Genomic DNA, 12,937 nt, shown 5'->3' with positions numbered 1-12,937 from the left:
CTCTTTTAATAAAATAATCATTTGTGTTCGTTTTCATTACCTTTAGCTTGTTTCGGGCCCTTTTTTTGCTCTCGCTTCTCCTATTCTACCTTCACTGTTTATTGTGCACCTCGTATCTCTGAAAAGCAGTCTCTGGAATCCTGGTTATGGCACTATGTCTTTTGCCTGGTCAGCATGTAACAGACGAACATTCGTGGGTTCTGTTCAAGCAGCTTTATTATGTGCAAAACAGAATGAGGCAATAACTTAACTTAGATAAACTTATAAACAAACTGACTCTCGCTCTGTCATAATGCCCAGTCTCTGGCTGCACTCTCAAAATGGCACTTAAGCCAGTGTGTGCTTGCTACTTATATGCCCGTACTGTCCTTGGAAATGCTTCTTAAAGGTTCAACACACATGCATATTCTACAGGAGACATTGTGAAATTGCGTATATAAGCCTAGTCCAAGAAGATTTCCTGGCATCATGCCTCCCAAAGTTAGTTCAGTCAAGGCCACTGAAGTGATCCCCAGGGTGAACTTCCTATTGCCCATACATTCGTCAAGATTTCTCTTAAAGAGAGTCAGTGAAGTGCTTTGCTTGACCTAAATGGGAAGTTTGTTCCAGAGTATGGGAAGTCTCTGGGTTAGGAACCTGTCCCTCCAGCATGTTCTGTTTATTATGATAATGAAGTGTAGGTCCCTGGAGCGTGTGGCACGGACAAATTGTGATTTCTTTAGGTGTAGCATATCTAGCAGCTCTGGGTCAGACATGGCTTTGTAAGTCGAGCAGAGATCGCCTCTAAGCAGGCGATGAGACAGAGTATAGCTGGAGTTTCTGAGTCTGTCTGTATAGGACATGTGTCTAAGGCCTAAGATCCTCTTAGTGAGGTATTTTTGTGGCCTTTCCAGTTGTTGAAGGTGTCTAGTGAGGTACATACCAAATGAGGCATTGTATTGTATAATAGGTTTAATGAGGGATGAGTAGAGAGGGATTATGACCTCTTTCTTCCTGGATGAGAAACCTTTTGTAATGAGATGTGCCTGTCAACCTGTGTCCCCAGGTCTCTTATCTCACCGTTGGTGTTTAGTGGACTACTGCCTATGGGGTAGTTCATGGGCACCGAATTTTTCCCAAAGGGAATGACAATGCACTTTTTGGCATTGAACTTAAGGCCATGGTTCTGACACCAGTCACTGGTGTCAGTGAGGCCTTTTTGTAGAATGTCTACATCAGATGGAGAATCAATAATGGCTCCCAGTTTGCAATCATTTGTGAACTTGGTCAGCCAGAGGCCCTTTGTGTTGGCTTGAACTTCAGAGAAGTAGATGCCAAACAGGAGAGGACCTAGGACCGATCCCTGTGGGACACCACTTGTAACTGGTCGGTAGTCAGATTTGGAGTCCGCTACTTTCACAGTGTGGGTTCTATCAGTAAGCCAGTTGGCAACCCATCTTATGACATAGGAGTTTATGCCTAGTTTAGTGAGTCTATCTATATAATTACTGAGTGAGGGATAGCGTTGAAGGCCTTGGCCAGATCTAGGTAGGCTGTGTGAACTACCTTGCCCGTATCCACAGCTCTGGTGACAGATAAGTCTATCAGGTTGAGCATGCATGATCTACCTTTCACAAACTCAAACTACGTGGGGTCCAGAGTTTGGATATTCCCTATGTCCTTATTTATAAGGTCCATAATGATGAACTCCATAGCCTTACATATCAGATGCGCCAGGTTAATGGGGTGGTAGTTCCCAGGGTCTTTAGTCGCTCCCCCTTTGTGGAGTGGGTTGACTGTAGCAGTGAGCCATTCGGTAGGAAGACAGCCTGAAATGAGGCTGTCATTCAACAGGGTACTCAGGTGTGGTACCAATTCACTTTGTAATTCATGTAGAACACAGCCATGGATATTATCAGGTCCCATGGAAGCTGCATTCTTAGCTTTGGACAGTGCGTTTTTTACCTGTGTAGCCGTGATAATAAGGCTTGACATTCCTCAGGTATAATGATAGGCCCTTTTGGGGGTGAAAGGGGGGTAAAGTTCGCACTGAACCTGTCTGCCAGTATGTTGGCAATATCAGTTGGTTCTGTATATGTATTGCCATTGTGTTGTAAATCAGAGCAGATCTGAGTATTGCCATGTCCGTTCTTGACATAAGTATAGAATGCCTTGTGGTTGTCTTTAGAATCTGCAGGAGTTTTGTTTTAATAGCTAGCTTTAGAGTATTTGATGATGGATTTCAGTTTTTTGCTGAGGCTGACAAGGGAGTTTTTCCAGTCTTGGGGCTTCACCCTTTTCTGCAACAGTTTTTTTCCTTCTGTTGTATAGTTTGTTTATGATGGGGGACCACCAGATTGGCTTCCTTTTTTTGGAGGAGAGCATCTTGATTCTGTTTGGTATGGCCCATTCCATGCATTTGTGTATGTGCTCATACAGTGCATTGGTGTATGATTCAGTCATGCACCTATTTTCCGTTTGCATGGGTGTCGTGAAGTTAGCCACCTCTGAAGTCCAAAATTGGCTTTGGAGACTTTTTTTTACAGTGACTTCCTTTAGGGGGGGTGAAGGTAGGATGTGGATATCCATGGTGATTAGCTTGTGGTCAGATCTGACCAGGGAGGAGTTGATTACTGGTGTAGAGCAACGGTCACCCATGTTAATAATGACCAGGTCAGGGATGTTTCTACCCATGGTGGGGGTAAGAATGAGTTGGTCCAGGGCGCTGGAATTAATGAATTCCAGAAAACGTTGAGCAAGTGTGTCGGTACACTAGTAATTTTCCCATTTAATGGAAGGGTAGTTAGTCTCTCAGTATAAGGGTACTGGGTTGTACCCTAATATTTTCCAGTGTGTTTAGGAATGTGGAGTGGGAGTCTTGGGACATGGGGGATCTGTAGCAGGCTACAACCTGGATTGCAGTATCTCTGATGTGTTATGTTGGGCTACTAGTCTGGAGGTGTGCATATCCTTTATGAATATGGAGACACCACTGCCTTTAGTGCTTTGGTCCAGGTTTAGGGCCGAAAGGTGTGGTGTGTTATGAATTATAGCCTGATAGTGCTGGGGTACTCTCCGGAGCCATGAGCCAGGTCTCTGTCACTGCACAGATGTCGATGTTCTCCATTTTAAGGAGTGCTTTTGAGCAAGTGCATTTTGAGATTTAGACTTCTAGCGTTGAGTAGCATATTCCTCAGATTTCGTTTGGTTGTAGCTGTTATGGTGGTAATTTTGTGTTCAGGACATTGCCTAAAAAAGGCACTGTAGGGGTGGCAAGAGCCTTGGCAGTATCCAGAATCTCTGGGGTGACAGGTGCAGGCCATCTCTGGCGAAGCATCGAGATCTGTCGGATCATGTCATCCCAAGCAGACAGATAATGGATCCCCTTAGAATGACACAAGAAACTTAGCCAATTGTTGAAGTCAGTCATTTTCTGCTTGTATTGTGGTATCATTCTGGGTAATGGTAGTATGCTACTCAGAGCTAGGATCATACCTGCCTGGACTACAAGATCCGAGAGCTGCTCTATGTCTCTTTTCATGTAGTCCGGGGAGGTACATCTCAGGTCATTCACACCAACATGGACATTAACAGAGTCATATTTGTACCTGTTGTGGAGTGACCTAAGTGCGTGTGTTATGCGTCAGATCCTGGCACCCAACAGGCAGCTGACCATAGCTTTCTCCTTATTTAACCTTGTGAGTGGGACATCAGTGTGCCTTACTTTTGAGTCACTATAGAGTCACCTATCACTAGTGTATTGGGTAAGTTGTTTCCTTGTGGGCTTTGGTTGAGTGGCACAATGTTTGTGAGCTATGTCTCATGGGATGTGGTAGTTGTTTGCGTTTCTCCCTCAGAGGTCTCTGTAATTTGGACAGATTTTTGAGAGCCACTGCAAAAGTAGGTGTGTGTTTTGTGTTACTATGTGAGGGCTGTGGTGGTGTATGTTCTGGAGGGCTATGGGTTGAATGTGGTGTGGTGCAAGTGTTAACTTTCTCCTCTTGACTGGCTAATCCAGTCTTGGCTGGAGAGTGCTTGGCTTCCAATTTGGCTATACATGTGCATCTCTCATAAGTCATATTGTTGGAAGGTAAGAGTAGAGGGTTGACTGTGTACATGTGGCAGTTGCTACATTGCCTCAGGATACTCAAGTTCACCAGCTTTACAAGAGAAAGCACAGGGACCTGTCCTTTAGACATGCCTGGATATAAGCTCAATATATTAAGTACTGAAGCCTTTTACGGGAAAATGTCACTCAAAGTGTCTGAGTCTGAACAGAGCATTGCCAAACACTTGAAGGGAAAACTAATACGTAGATCCTGAAAATTTAAAGATTAAGTATTTAGGCAGATATTGTGAAATACGGAAGAAATCAGCAGTACTTACTGAAAATAAAGAATTAGCTTGTCAAGAATGATAAAAAGAGGGGAGTCGCATGAATGGCTACTGCCTGGCTACTACTAATTCTGGTCTCAGCACAACTTCACTCTGTTGGGATACAATACTCCTTTGCTTCTTCTCTCACTAGAAGCAAAATGTTAACACCAATCCCAAGAAAACAGGCCACGGCCTGCTTGGTGATCCACAGTCTTGTCCCAGATGATGCAAGGGTCTGCAGGCTTGTAGCCTTTTTCTGGTAGATGCCTCGAATAGCAATCAGACCAGTCAGGTATGTTAAGCACAGACACTCACTTTCCAGCCAAAAAGAGTCAGGAATCAATGCACACTGCTCCTACTCTTGTTAAACAATAGTGTCATGCACGATCCAAAAATGGAATGGCCACTTAAAAAAAAAGAGAGAGAGAGAGAGAAAAATAAGCCCAACTATATGGATTTCCTGTTCTTGTGTAACACTGTTTAGAGTATGAAGTTCATAGGTTCATAGGTTCATACTAGGCTATCTGCCCAAGGGCATTTATAAGCCTAGCCCATTGTTTTGTGGCTTACGCCACCCCTTTAGTATGGGGAACTATACCCATTATTTTGCTGTGCCTCTGTCGAGCAGTGACACTGAGGTAATTCCTGGGGTATATCTGCGATCTCCCATCCATTGGTCAAGATTTCTCTTGAACAAGGCCAGCGAGGTGCTCTGCCTCACATGTACCGGGATTTTGTTCCACAGCATAGGGAGTCTTTGGGTGATGAATCTATCCCTCCAGCACGCCCTATTAATAGCCGTGTCGAGGTTTAAGTCTCCCGCCTTGTGGCTCTGATGGATCTAGATTTTTGAGGTGAAGCATATTCATCAAATCTGGGTTTGACATGGCCTTGTATGTTAGGCAAAGGTCACCTCTGAGCAAGCGTGTTTACTGAATAGAGCTGGAGTTCTTTCAGTCGGGCAGCATAGGACAGATTTTTGAGACCCTTTATCCTTTTGGTGAGGAACTTTTGTGGCCTCTCCAGCTGCTGCAAGTGTCGGGTCAGATACATTCGAATGGGGCATTGTACTCAATCATTGGTCTGATGAGTGATGAGTAAAGGGAGACTATGACCTCCCTTGATCTAGATGAGAATCCCTTCATGATAAGGTGGGCAATGTAGAAGGACTTCCTAACTACTTTAGCTACATGGGTGTCGAATGACAGACTACTATCAACCTGGGTCCCCAGGTCCCTGATAACTTCTTCTGTGCTCAGTGGATTGCCACCTATTTGGTAGCTAGGGGTAACCTTGTTTTTCCCGAAGGGTATGACTATGCATTTTTGGCATTTAACTTTAGGCCGTGGCTCTGGCACCAGTTATCCGCTTCTGTGAGACCCTTCTGAAGGATATCTGTGTCAGATGTGTTTTCTACTATGGCCCAGTTTGCAGTCATCTGCAAACTTTGTCAGCCATAACCCTCCTGTGTTTGCTTGTACTGAAAAGTAGATGCCAAACAAGAGTGGGCCCAGGACTGAGCCCTGTGGGACACCACTTGTGACAGGCTTTGAGTCTGACATGGCGCCAGCAACTCTGACCCTGTGGGTTCTGTCACTCAGCCAGTTTGCAACCCATCTTGTGATGTATGGGTTAACATTTAAGCTGATGAGTTTTTCAATGATACCCGAGTGGGGTATTGTATCAAGGCCTTAGCCAGATCGAGGTAGGCTGTATGGACTGCCTTTCCTCATCAATGGCTTTGGTGACTGTTTCAAAAGTCAACCAAGTTTAAAAGGCATGATCTGCCTTTGACAAAGCCAAACTGGGTTGGATCCAAAGTCTGCAAATTCCCTATGTCTTTATTTATGAGGTCCATTATGATCCTCTCCATGGCTTTGCAGATAAGGCTTGTCAAGCTAATGGGCCGGTAATTTCCAGGGTCTGTGGAGGCACCGCCTTTGTGAAGTGGGACCACAGTTGCAGTGCGCCACTCCCTGGGTACATATCCTGAGGTAAGACTTTGATTAAACAGCTGTCCTAGCTGTGGGTTTAATTCCTCATTGAGTTCGTGGAGCACACAGCCGGGGACACCATCGGGTCCCATGGATGCTGTTTTTTGCTTTGGAGAGAGCAGTTCTCACTTGGGCGCTGGAGATGTTTGGGGGGCTGCACTCATTTGGTATAGATATCTCTCCTTTTGGCGGGGAGGGGGGGAGAAGTTTGCACTGAACCTGTCAGCCAGTATGTTGGCAATGTCTGTAGGATCAGTAATCTTCACATCATTTTGAACTAGTTCTGAGCATATCTGGGAGTTTCCTCCTAGGTTTCTAACATAGCTAAAGAAGGCCTTATGATTGTCTTTTGAGTCTTTAGCTATTTTTCTCTCGAAATTTGCTTTGGATGATTTTATGAGAGCTCTTAGTTTTTTACTTATAGTGATCAAGGGTGTCTTACCTTTTAAGGATTTTGCTCTATCTTGTAGTAGCTTCCTCCTTTTGTTGTAGAGTTTGTTTATGGCTGGGGTCCACCAGACTGGACGCTTGCCTTTGGTACAAAGAGTCTTTGTTTTGCTTGGGATTGCCTTATCCATGCAGTCCTGCAGGTGCTGGTAGAAGGCGTTTGTAAGTGATTCAGCGGCTTGAGTATTGTTTTCCGGCTCGGGGCCTGAAAGGAGACCACACTAGTCTTTAGAAGTGTGAAGTCGGCTTTTGAGAAGTTCTTTACTGTGGTCTTTTTTATTTCAGGTGGGGGTGGGATGAGGACCTCCAGCGAGATTAGTTTGTGATCTGATCTCACCAGTGAGGGGTATACTTCCGGTGTTGAACATTGTGCTCCCATGTTCGTGATGATGAGATCAAGTATGTTATCTCCTCTTGTGGGATGGTGACTAGTTCCATGGCATTTGAGTTTATGAATTCCAGGAACTTTTGGGCTAGGGTGTTTGGGCTTGAGTAGTGTTCCCAGTCTATATTAGGGTAATTGAAGTCACCTAGTATGATGGTGTTTGGTGATACATTTATCCCCTCTAGTGTTTTCAGGAAGGCCATGTGAGTTTCCTGAGTTTGTGAGGGTGGCCTGTAACATGCTACAATTTGCAGAGCAGTCTTGCCTATGGTTAATTGCACCTGGATGGTCTCCGATGCATCGTGCGTTGCCACCAGTCTTGAGGTGTGGGTGTCCTTGATGAATATGGATACCCCCCTCCTTTCTTGGTATTGTCCGGATTTTGGGGCCGGAACGCATGATATGAGGTAAAACCTGATAGCGCTGGGGTGCTCTCAGGAGCCTTGAACCAGGATCATACAGGAAGGAGAAGGGAGGAACAGAAACAGATTAACTGTGTGTGTGTGTGTGTGTGTGTGTGTGTGTGTGTGTGTGTGTGTGTGTGTGTGTGTGTGTGTGTGTGTGTGTATATATCTATATATATATATATCTATATATATCTATATATATATATATCTATATATATCTATATATATATATATATATATATATATATATATATATATATATATATATATATATATATATATATATATATATATATATATATATATATATATATATATAGATATATATATATATATATATATATGGGTCTACCTTAGTTGACCGAGACGCCAGTTCACCGACACAAGACCAAGACCAAACAACGGTGATCGACAAGGTGAAATCCCGACAGCTGAAAGACCGACATGGGCAACGTGTGAGCGGATAGGTAAGTGTGCGATAGTGAGGGATTTAGGGTTAGGGTGTGGGAAAGGTGAGTGTGCAATAGTGTCGGACTTGGGGTTCGGGTAAGGTAAGTGTGTGATAGTGATGGACTGTAGTTTAGGGGCGGTTTAAGTGAGTTAGGGTGAGGGTGCGGGTAGGGTGAGTGTGCGTTAGTGACGGGCTTTATGTTTTAGGGTGGGTTAAGTGAGTTAGGGTTAGGGTGCAGGTAGGGTAAGTGTGCAATAGTGACGGACTTTAGGTTTAGGGGTGGGTTAAGTGAGTTAGGGTTAGGGTGCGGGTAGGGTAAGTGTGCGGTAGTGTCGGACCTTAGGGTTAGGGTTTGGGTTAAGGTTAGTGCATATGTAATTGTGTGTAATGTGTAGTTTACATTTTGTGTGTCGGTGTAATGGTGTTCGATTTTTGTGAGTTGTCGGCATTGTGTGTTTTCGGTCGTTTGGTCTCGGTGTTTTGCGTGTCGGCGAACTGGCATCTCGGTCAGCTAAAGTAAACCCATATATATATATATATATATATATATATATATATATATATATATATAGATGGGTCTACCTGATAACACCGACACGCCAAAACACAGACAACGAAATAACAGACACAAAAAAAAAAAAAAAAAAAAAAAGTTCAAAAACACGAAACTTCACATGCCCGACAAACCAAAATCCCGAAATCAACAAAACAAATGCCTTTCCCGAAAAACACACACACAACACAAGCACACCAAAAACCTTATAAACCTTACATACACAACTATCTATGCACTAACCTTAACCCAAACCATAACCCTAAGGTCCGTCACTATCGCACACTTACCTTAACTGCACCCTAACCCTAACTCACTTAATCCGCCCCTAACCCTCAAGTCCGTCACTATCGCACACTTACCTGACCCGCACCCTATCCTAACATCCGTCCCTATCGCATACTTACCTTAAAATGTTGGTGTTCTCAGCGTTGGGATTCTCAACTGTCAGTCTTCTCCGGTGTCGATTTTCCAGTGTTGGTGTTGGCGATCTGCGATTTCGGCGTTTTCAGGTAGACCCATATAGATATATAGATATAGATAGATATATAGTTTCTTTGCTCGAGAAGACAAGCTCTTGATTTTTTATAGATCGGTTTATAGATTAGTACTAGGCTAACTGCCCTACTGAACCATTTTAAGCCCAGCCGGTTATCCTATGTGAGAATCAAACCCTGTACCTTGTGTCTGTAAGGTAAACCTCTTAATCATTACGCCAACCTTCCAACAAGTGTACACCTGCTTTCTGTCTCGAACCTAGGAACATTCCACCTGCAGACCAGTGCATCAACCCACCAAGCCACACAACTGTTAGATTCCCTATGTAAGCGTGTTCTCTTACAGTAAAGGGGATCATTTTACTCTGCTTAACTGTGTTGCATAAAGTTATCTTTTGACCATATTATAATGCATTTTTCTTTATCCCTTTACTAAATAGTAAATATCTTTTTTTTTTTGGTTCAGGCACCTAGGCAACAAGACATTTCCCTGTGGTACGTTTATTTGGGGACACATGGCTGAAGTGACATTCAGCTGCAAAGAATTATGGCTGTTACGAATTTCCTGTGGGCAAACAGAAGCACACATTACTATGCCCACAGCTTTAATAACGAAGTGAATGGGGACAGAAGACATAATGAGTGTTGTGCTCAGTGTATACACTATATGCTTATTTAACTAGAATATGTAGAAGCGTGCTACAGCATGGAGGAAATCCTGCAGCTACTCTAGTCGCATTTATGCTCCAGTATGCATTTTACTTAATATTCCTTCGACACTGTCACACCAGTTATAAAGGCACTGCTTGTTGTCCACTGCATTTTTAGTGCCACTGACATGCCAACTGGTCAGTCTGATGCTGATGCCTGCCAATACTGCCTGCTGTTTCATGTTTCTTTGGTGGCTATGGGTATTTTTCACCAACTTCCCAAAAAGTACTATTATGCATTTCTTGGCAGTGAGTTTTAAGTCGTGGCTTTGGCACCAGTCATTTGTTCGTGTTGGACCTTCTTGTAAGATGTTCATGTCTTTGGGGATTCTGTGACTACTTTTACTTTGCAGTCATCTAAAAACTTTAACTGGCAGCTCTTGACATTGGTCTTGAATTACAAGAAGCAGATGCCAAAGAGAAGCAAATCCAGTACAGAGCCCTGAGGGACTCCACTTGTGGCCGGCCTGTTTATGGAGGTGGAGCCCTTATCCTAATTAACTGGGTCCTTTCTGAGTGCCAGATGGCTATCCAGCATGTCACAATGTGGTTTATGCCCAATTATGTGGATTAACTGCAATGCCTGAGTGGGTTATTGTATCATATTCCTTTGCTAGGTCAGTATAGGCAGTAAGCACCATTTTGCCTTCATCCAGTACCTTGGTGACCTTCTCAAAGAAGTCAGCCAGATTTAGTAGACATGAACTGCCCTTGATGAAACCGAAGTGAGTTAGGCCCAGTGCCTGAAGGTTTCCTGTGCCATTAATTAATTATTACCATGCCAGTTCTTTCCATGGCTTTATATATGAGACTAGTCAGATCAATGGTTTTGTAGTTCCTGGGGTCTGTAGATGGTCTGCCCTTGTGCAAAGCAATGACCATTGCAGTCTTCCATTTGTGTGGCACAAAGCTTGTTCAGAGGCTACGGTTGAATAGTAACTCCAGTGGTCCTGATGGGTCATATTTCCAACTACATAGGAGACATCTGGGAATGTTATTTGAGATCATTGGAGCTGTATTGACCTTAAAAAGTACATCTAGGACCTGCTCTTTTGATAGTTAGAGGAGTAATATCTGATGGGATTTCCTGGGGTGCATCTGGGGGGGGGTTGATAATAGGGTAAAGTTGCAGCTAAATTTGTTGGCCATTAGATTTGCTACATCTCCCAGCTGTGTGAATGTGACTGTATTTGCAATCAGTTCAGCAGACTGTTGTGTGCTGCCTTTTGAGGTTACTGGCCTAGCTAAAGAAGTCTTTATGATTGTCCTTGGCCTGGGAAGTGGTAGGGTGATGCTCCTTCTAGAAACCTGCTTTCTTTAATAGCAGACGAAGTGATAAAACTTTGAAATTCAAAGTCTAGTTTGTGCAAAATTAGCTGCTGTTCTAGTTAAAAAGCCTAAACAAAAGTTGCTGGCAGACAGCCTGATGGAGTAGTGTTGACACTAATTAAAAAAAAAACCAAAAAAAAAACAAAAACAAATTGAGCCTTCATTATAGGCCAGTAGAGAAGTAGTTCTCCTGTGCATCTTTGCTGCAGTGAAGTTTATTTCAGCAAGTTTAGCAAACCATTGCAAGAGAGGAAGATAACAGTAATAGTGCATGGCAACATAAGCAATAAAAACAAAACATTAAAGGCAATCATTTAAACAGTTTTTTGAACTGATCACGAACTGTATTATATAAGTATGTGTGATAGAGTAAGTTGAATAAAGCAATGTATCTTTTAATTAAGAAGAAACAAAAGGGGAACAGCTAGCATGGCAGTTTACTCCGCAAAGACCTCGTCTGAAATCTGCAAATAACTTTCACATAGCTTTTCTCATTGAGGGTTATCTGTTGGTTTAACTTGTAAATTGTAAAGCCTTTCTGAGACCTGAATCAAAGACAGCAATACATTGGTTATCTTTATAAAGACATACTCTGGGATTCATTAATGCCTACACTGTGTTTGATGTTCTGAGTGAACAGGCAACACAAGCATAACTCACTTCTTCCTCCTAATTTTAGTTTTCTTACTGATTTTCTTGCAGCCTAAATATTGAGGGGATTTAAAAAGGTTACCACAAAATGTAGACTACATGTACACTTAGTGTAATCTTTCTGAGTGACTAGAAAGCGCAAAAATTTTGATAGGAATGTTCTTGAATACAGATTGTGTACACTTAGTGCAGGCATTAACGAATCTGGTTCATACTCATTCACGCAACCAAGAGTATGTAATTTTAACTAGATGTTTAAAATTGGTGTAACTGTTTTTATTGCAGGTTCTGCTAAACCTGGGTGACTTTGTGGCTGCAAAACGTTCCCTGAAGAAAGCTTACATCCTGGGATCTAACCATCCTCAGGAAAGAGAGAATGTTAGAAAAAATCTCAAGTATGGTAAGACCTTGTTTCTTTACTAATACAAATATAGTGTAGTTTTGGTGACTATCTAAAAAAAAGTCTGACTGTTTTTATATGGAATAAAAATCACTGTGTATTTTTGTCTGAAGACTGTTCTTTTTGAAGCCTTACACCTAGAGATGACACAGCTAATCACTGTTTCCTAATTGGCCAGATATGTATTCATAGGTTCATAGGTAGGTACTAGGCTATCAGCCCAAGGGCCTAAGTAAGCCTAGCCAACAAGGTTCCCTGGCTTATGCCACCAAAGAAAGTTAATTTTCTGTGTCCCTGTCGAGCAGAGCCACAGAAGTGATCCCCAGGGTGTATTTCCTATTTCCCATCCACTCATCAAGATATTTCTTGGAGTGCTATTGAGGAACTTTGCTTGACATTGATGGGTAGCCTTTTCCAGAGTATAGGAAGTCTCGGGACAGGAGTCTATCCCTCCAGCATGTCCTGTTTATTGTGGTGACAAAGTTTAGGTCCCTAGAGCGTGTAGCTCGGAGGGATTGGGATTTCTTTAGTTGTAGCATGTCCAACAGCTGTGAATTTAACATAGCTTTATGTGTTGGGCAGAGATCCCCTCGGAGTAGGCGATATTCTACAGAGTAAAGCTGGAGTTTTTTGAGACTGTCAGTGTAGGGCATCTGTTTGAGGCCAGTAATCCTTTTTGTGAGGTACTTCTGTGGCCTTTCCAGCTGCTGCAGATGTCTTGTGAGGTACATTCCAAAAGGGGCATTGTACTCTATAG

General features: G+C 42.9%; 1 protein-coding gene across 1 annotated transcript in view; it reads left to right on the top strand.

Annotated features, from left to right (window-relative positions):
* Positions 1–12,937, top strand: part of TONSL (tonsoku like, DNA repair protein) — a 1,124,870-nt gene that overhangs the window by 247,583 nt on the left and 864,350 nt on the right. Inside the window, exon 7 of the mRNA XM_044066303.1 lies at positions 12,066–12,180. Within this exon, the coding sequence (XP_043922238.1) occupies positions 12,066–12,180 (115 nt within the window). The remainder of the gene's footprint in view (positions 1–12,065; positions 12,181–12,937) is intronic.

This window comes from Protopterus annectens, chromosome 3.part1 (genome assembly GCF_019279795.1).
Source record: "Protopterus annectens isolate FY-2018-M chromosome 3.part1, PAN1.0, whole genome shotgun sequence".
Classification (NCBI taxonomy): Eukaryota; Metazoa; Chordata; order Ceratodontiformes; family Protopteridae; genus Protopterus; species Protopterus annectens.
The sequence above is the reverse complement of the archived record's forward strand: the minus strand, read 5'-3'. Positions and strand labels throughout refer to the sequence as shown.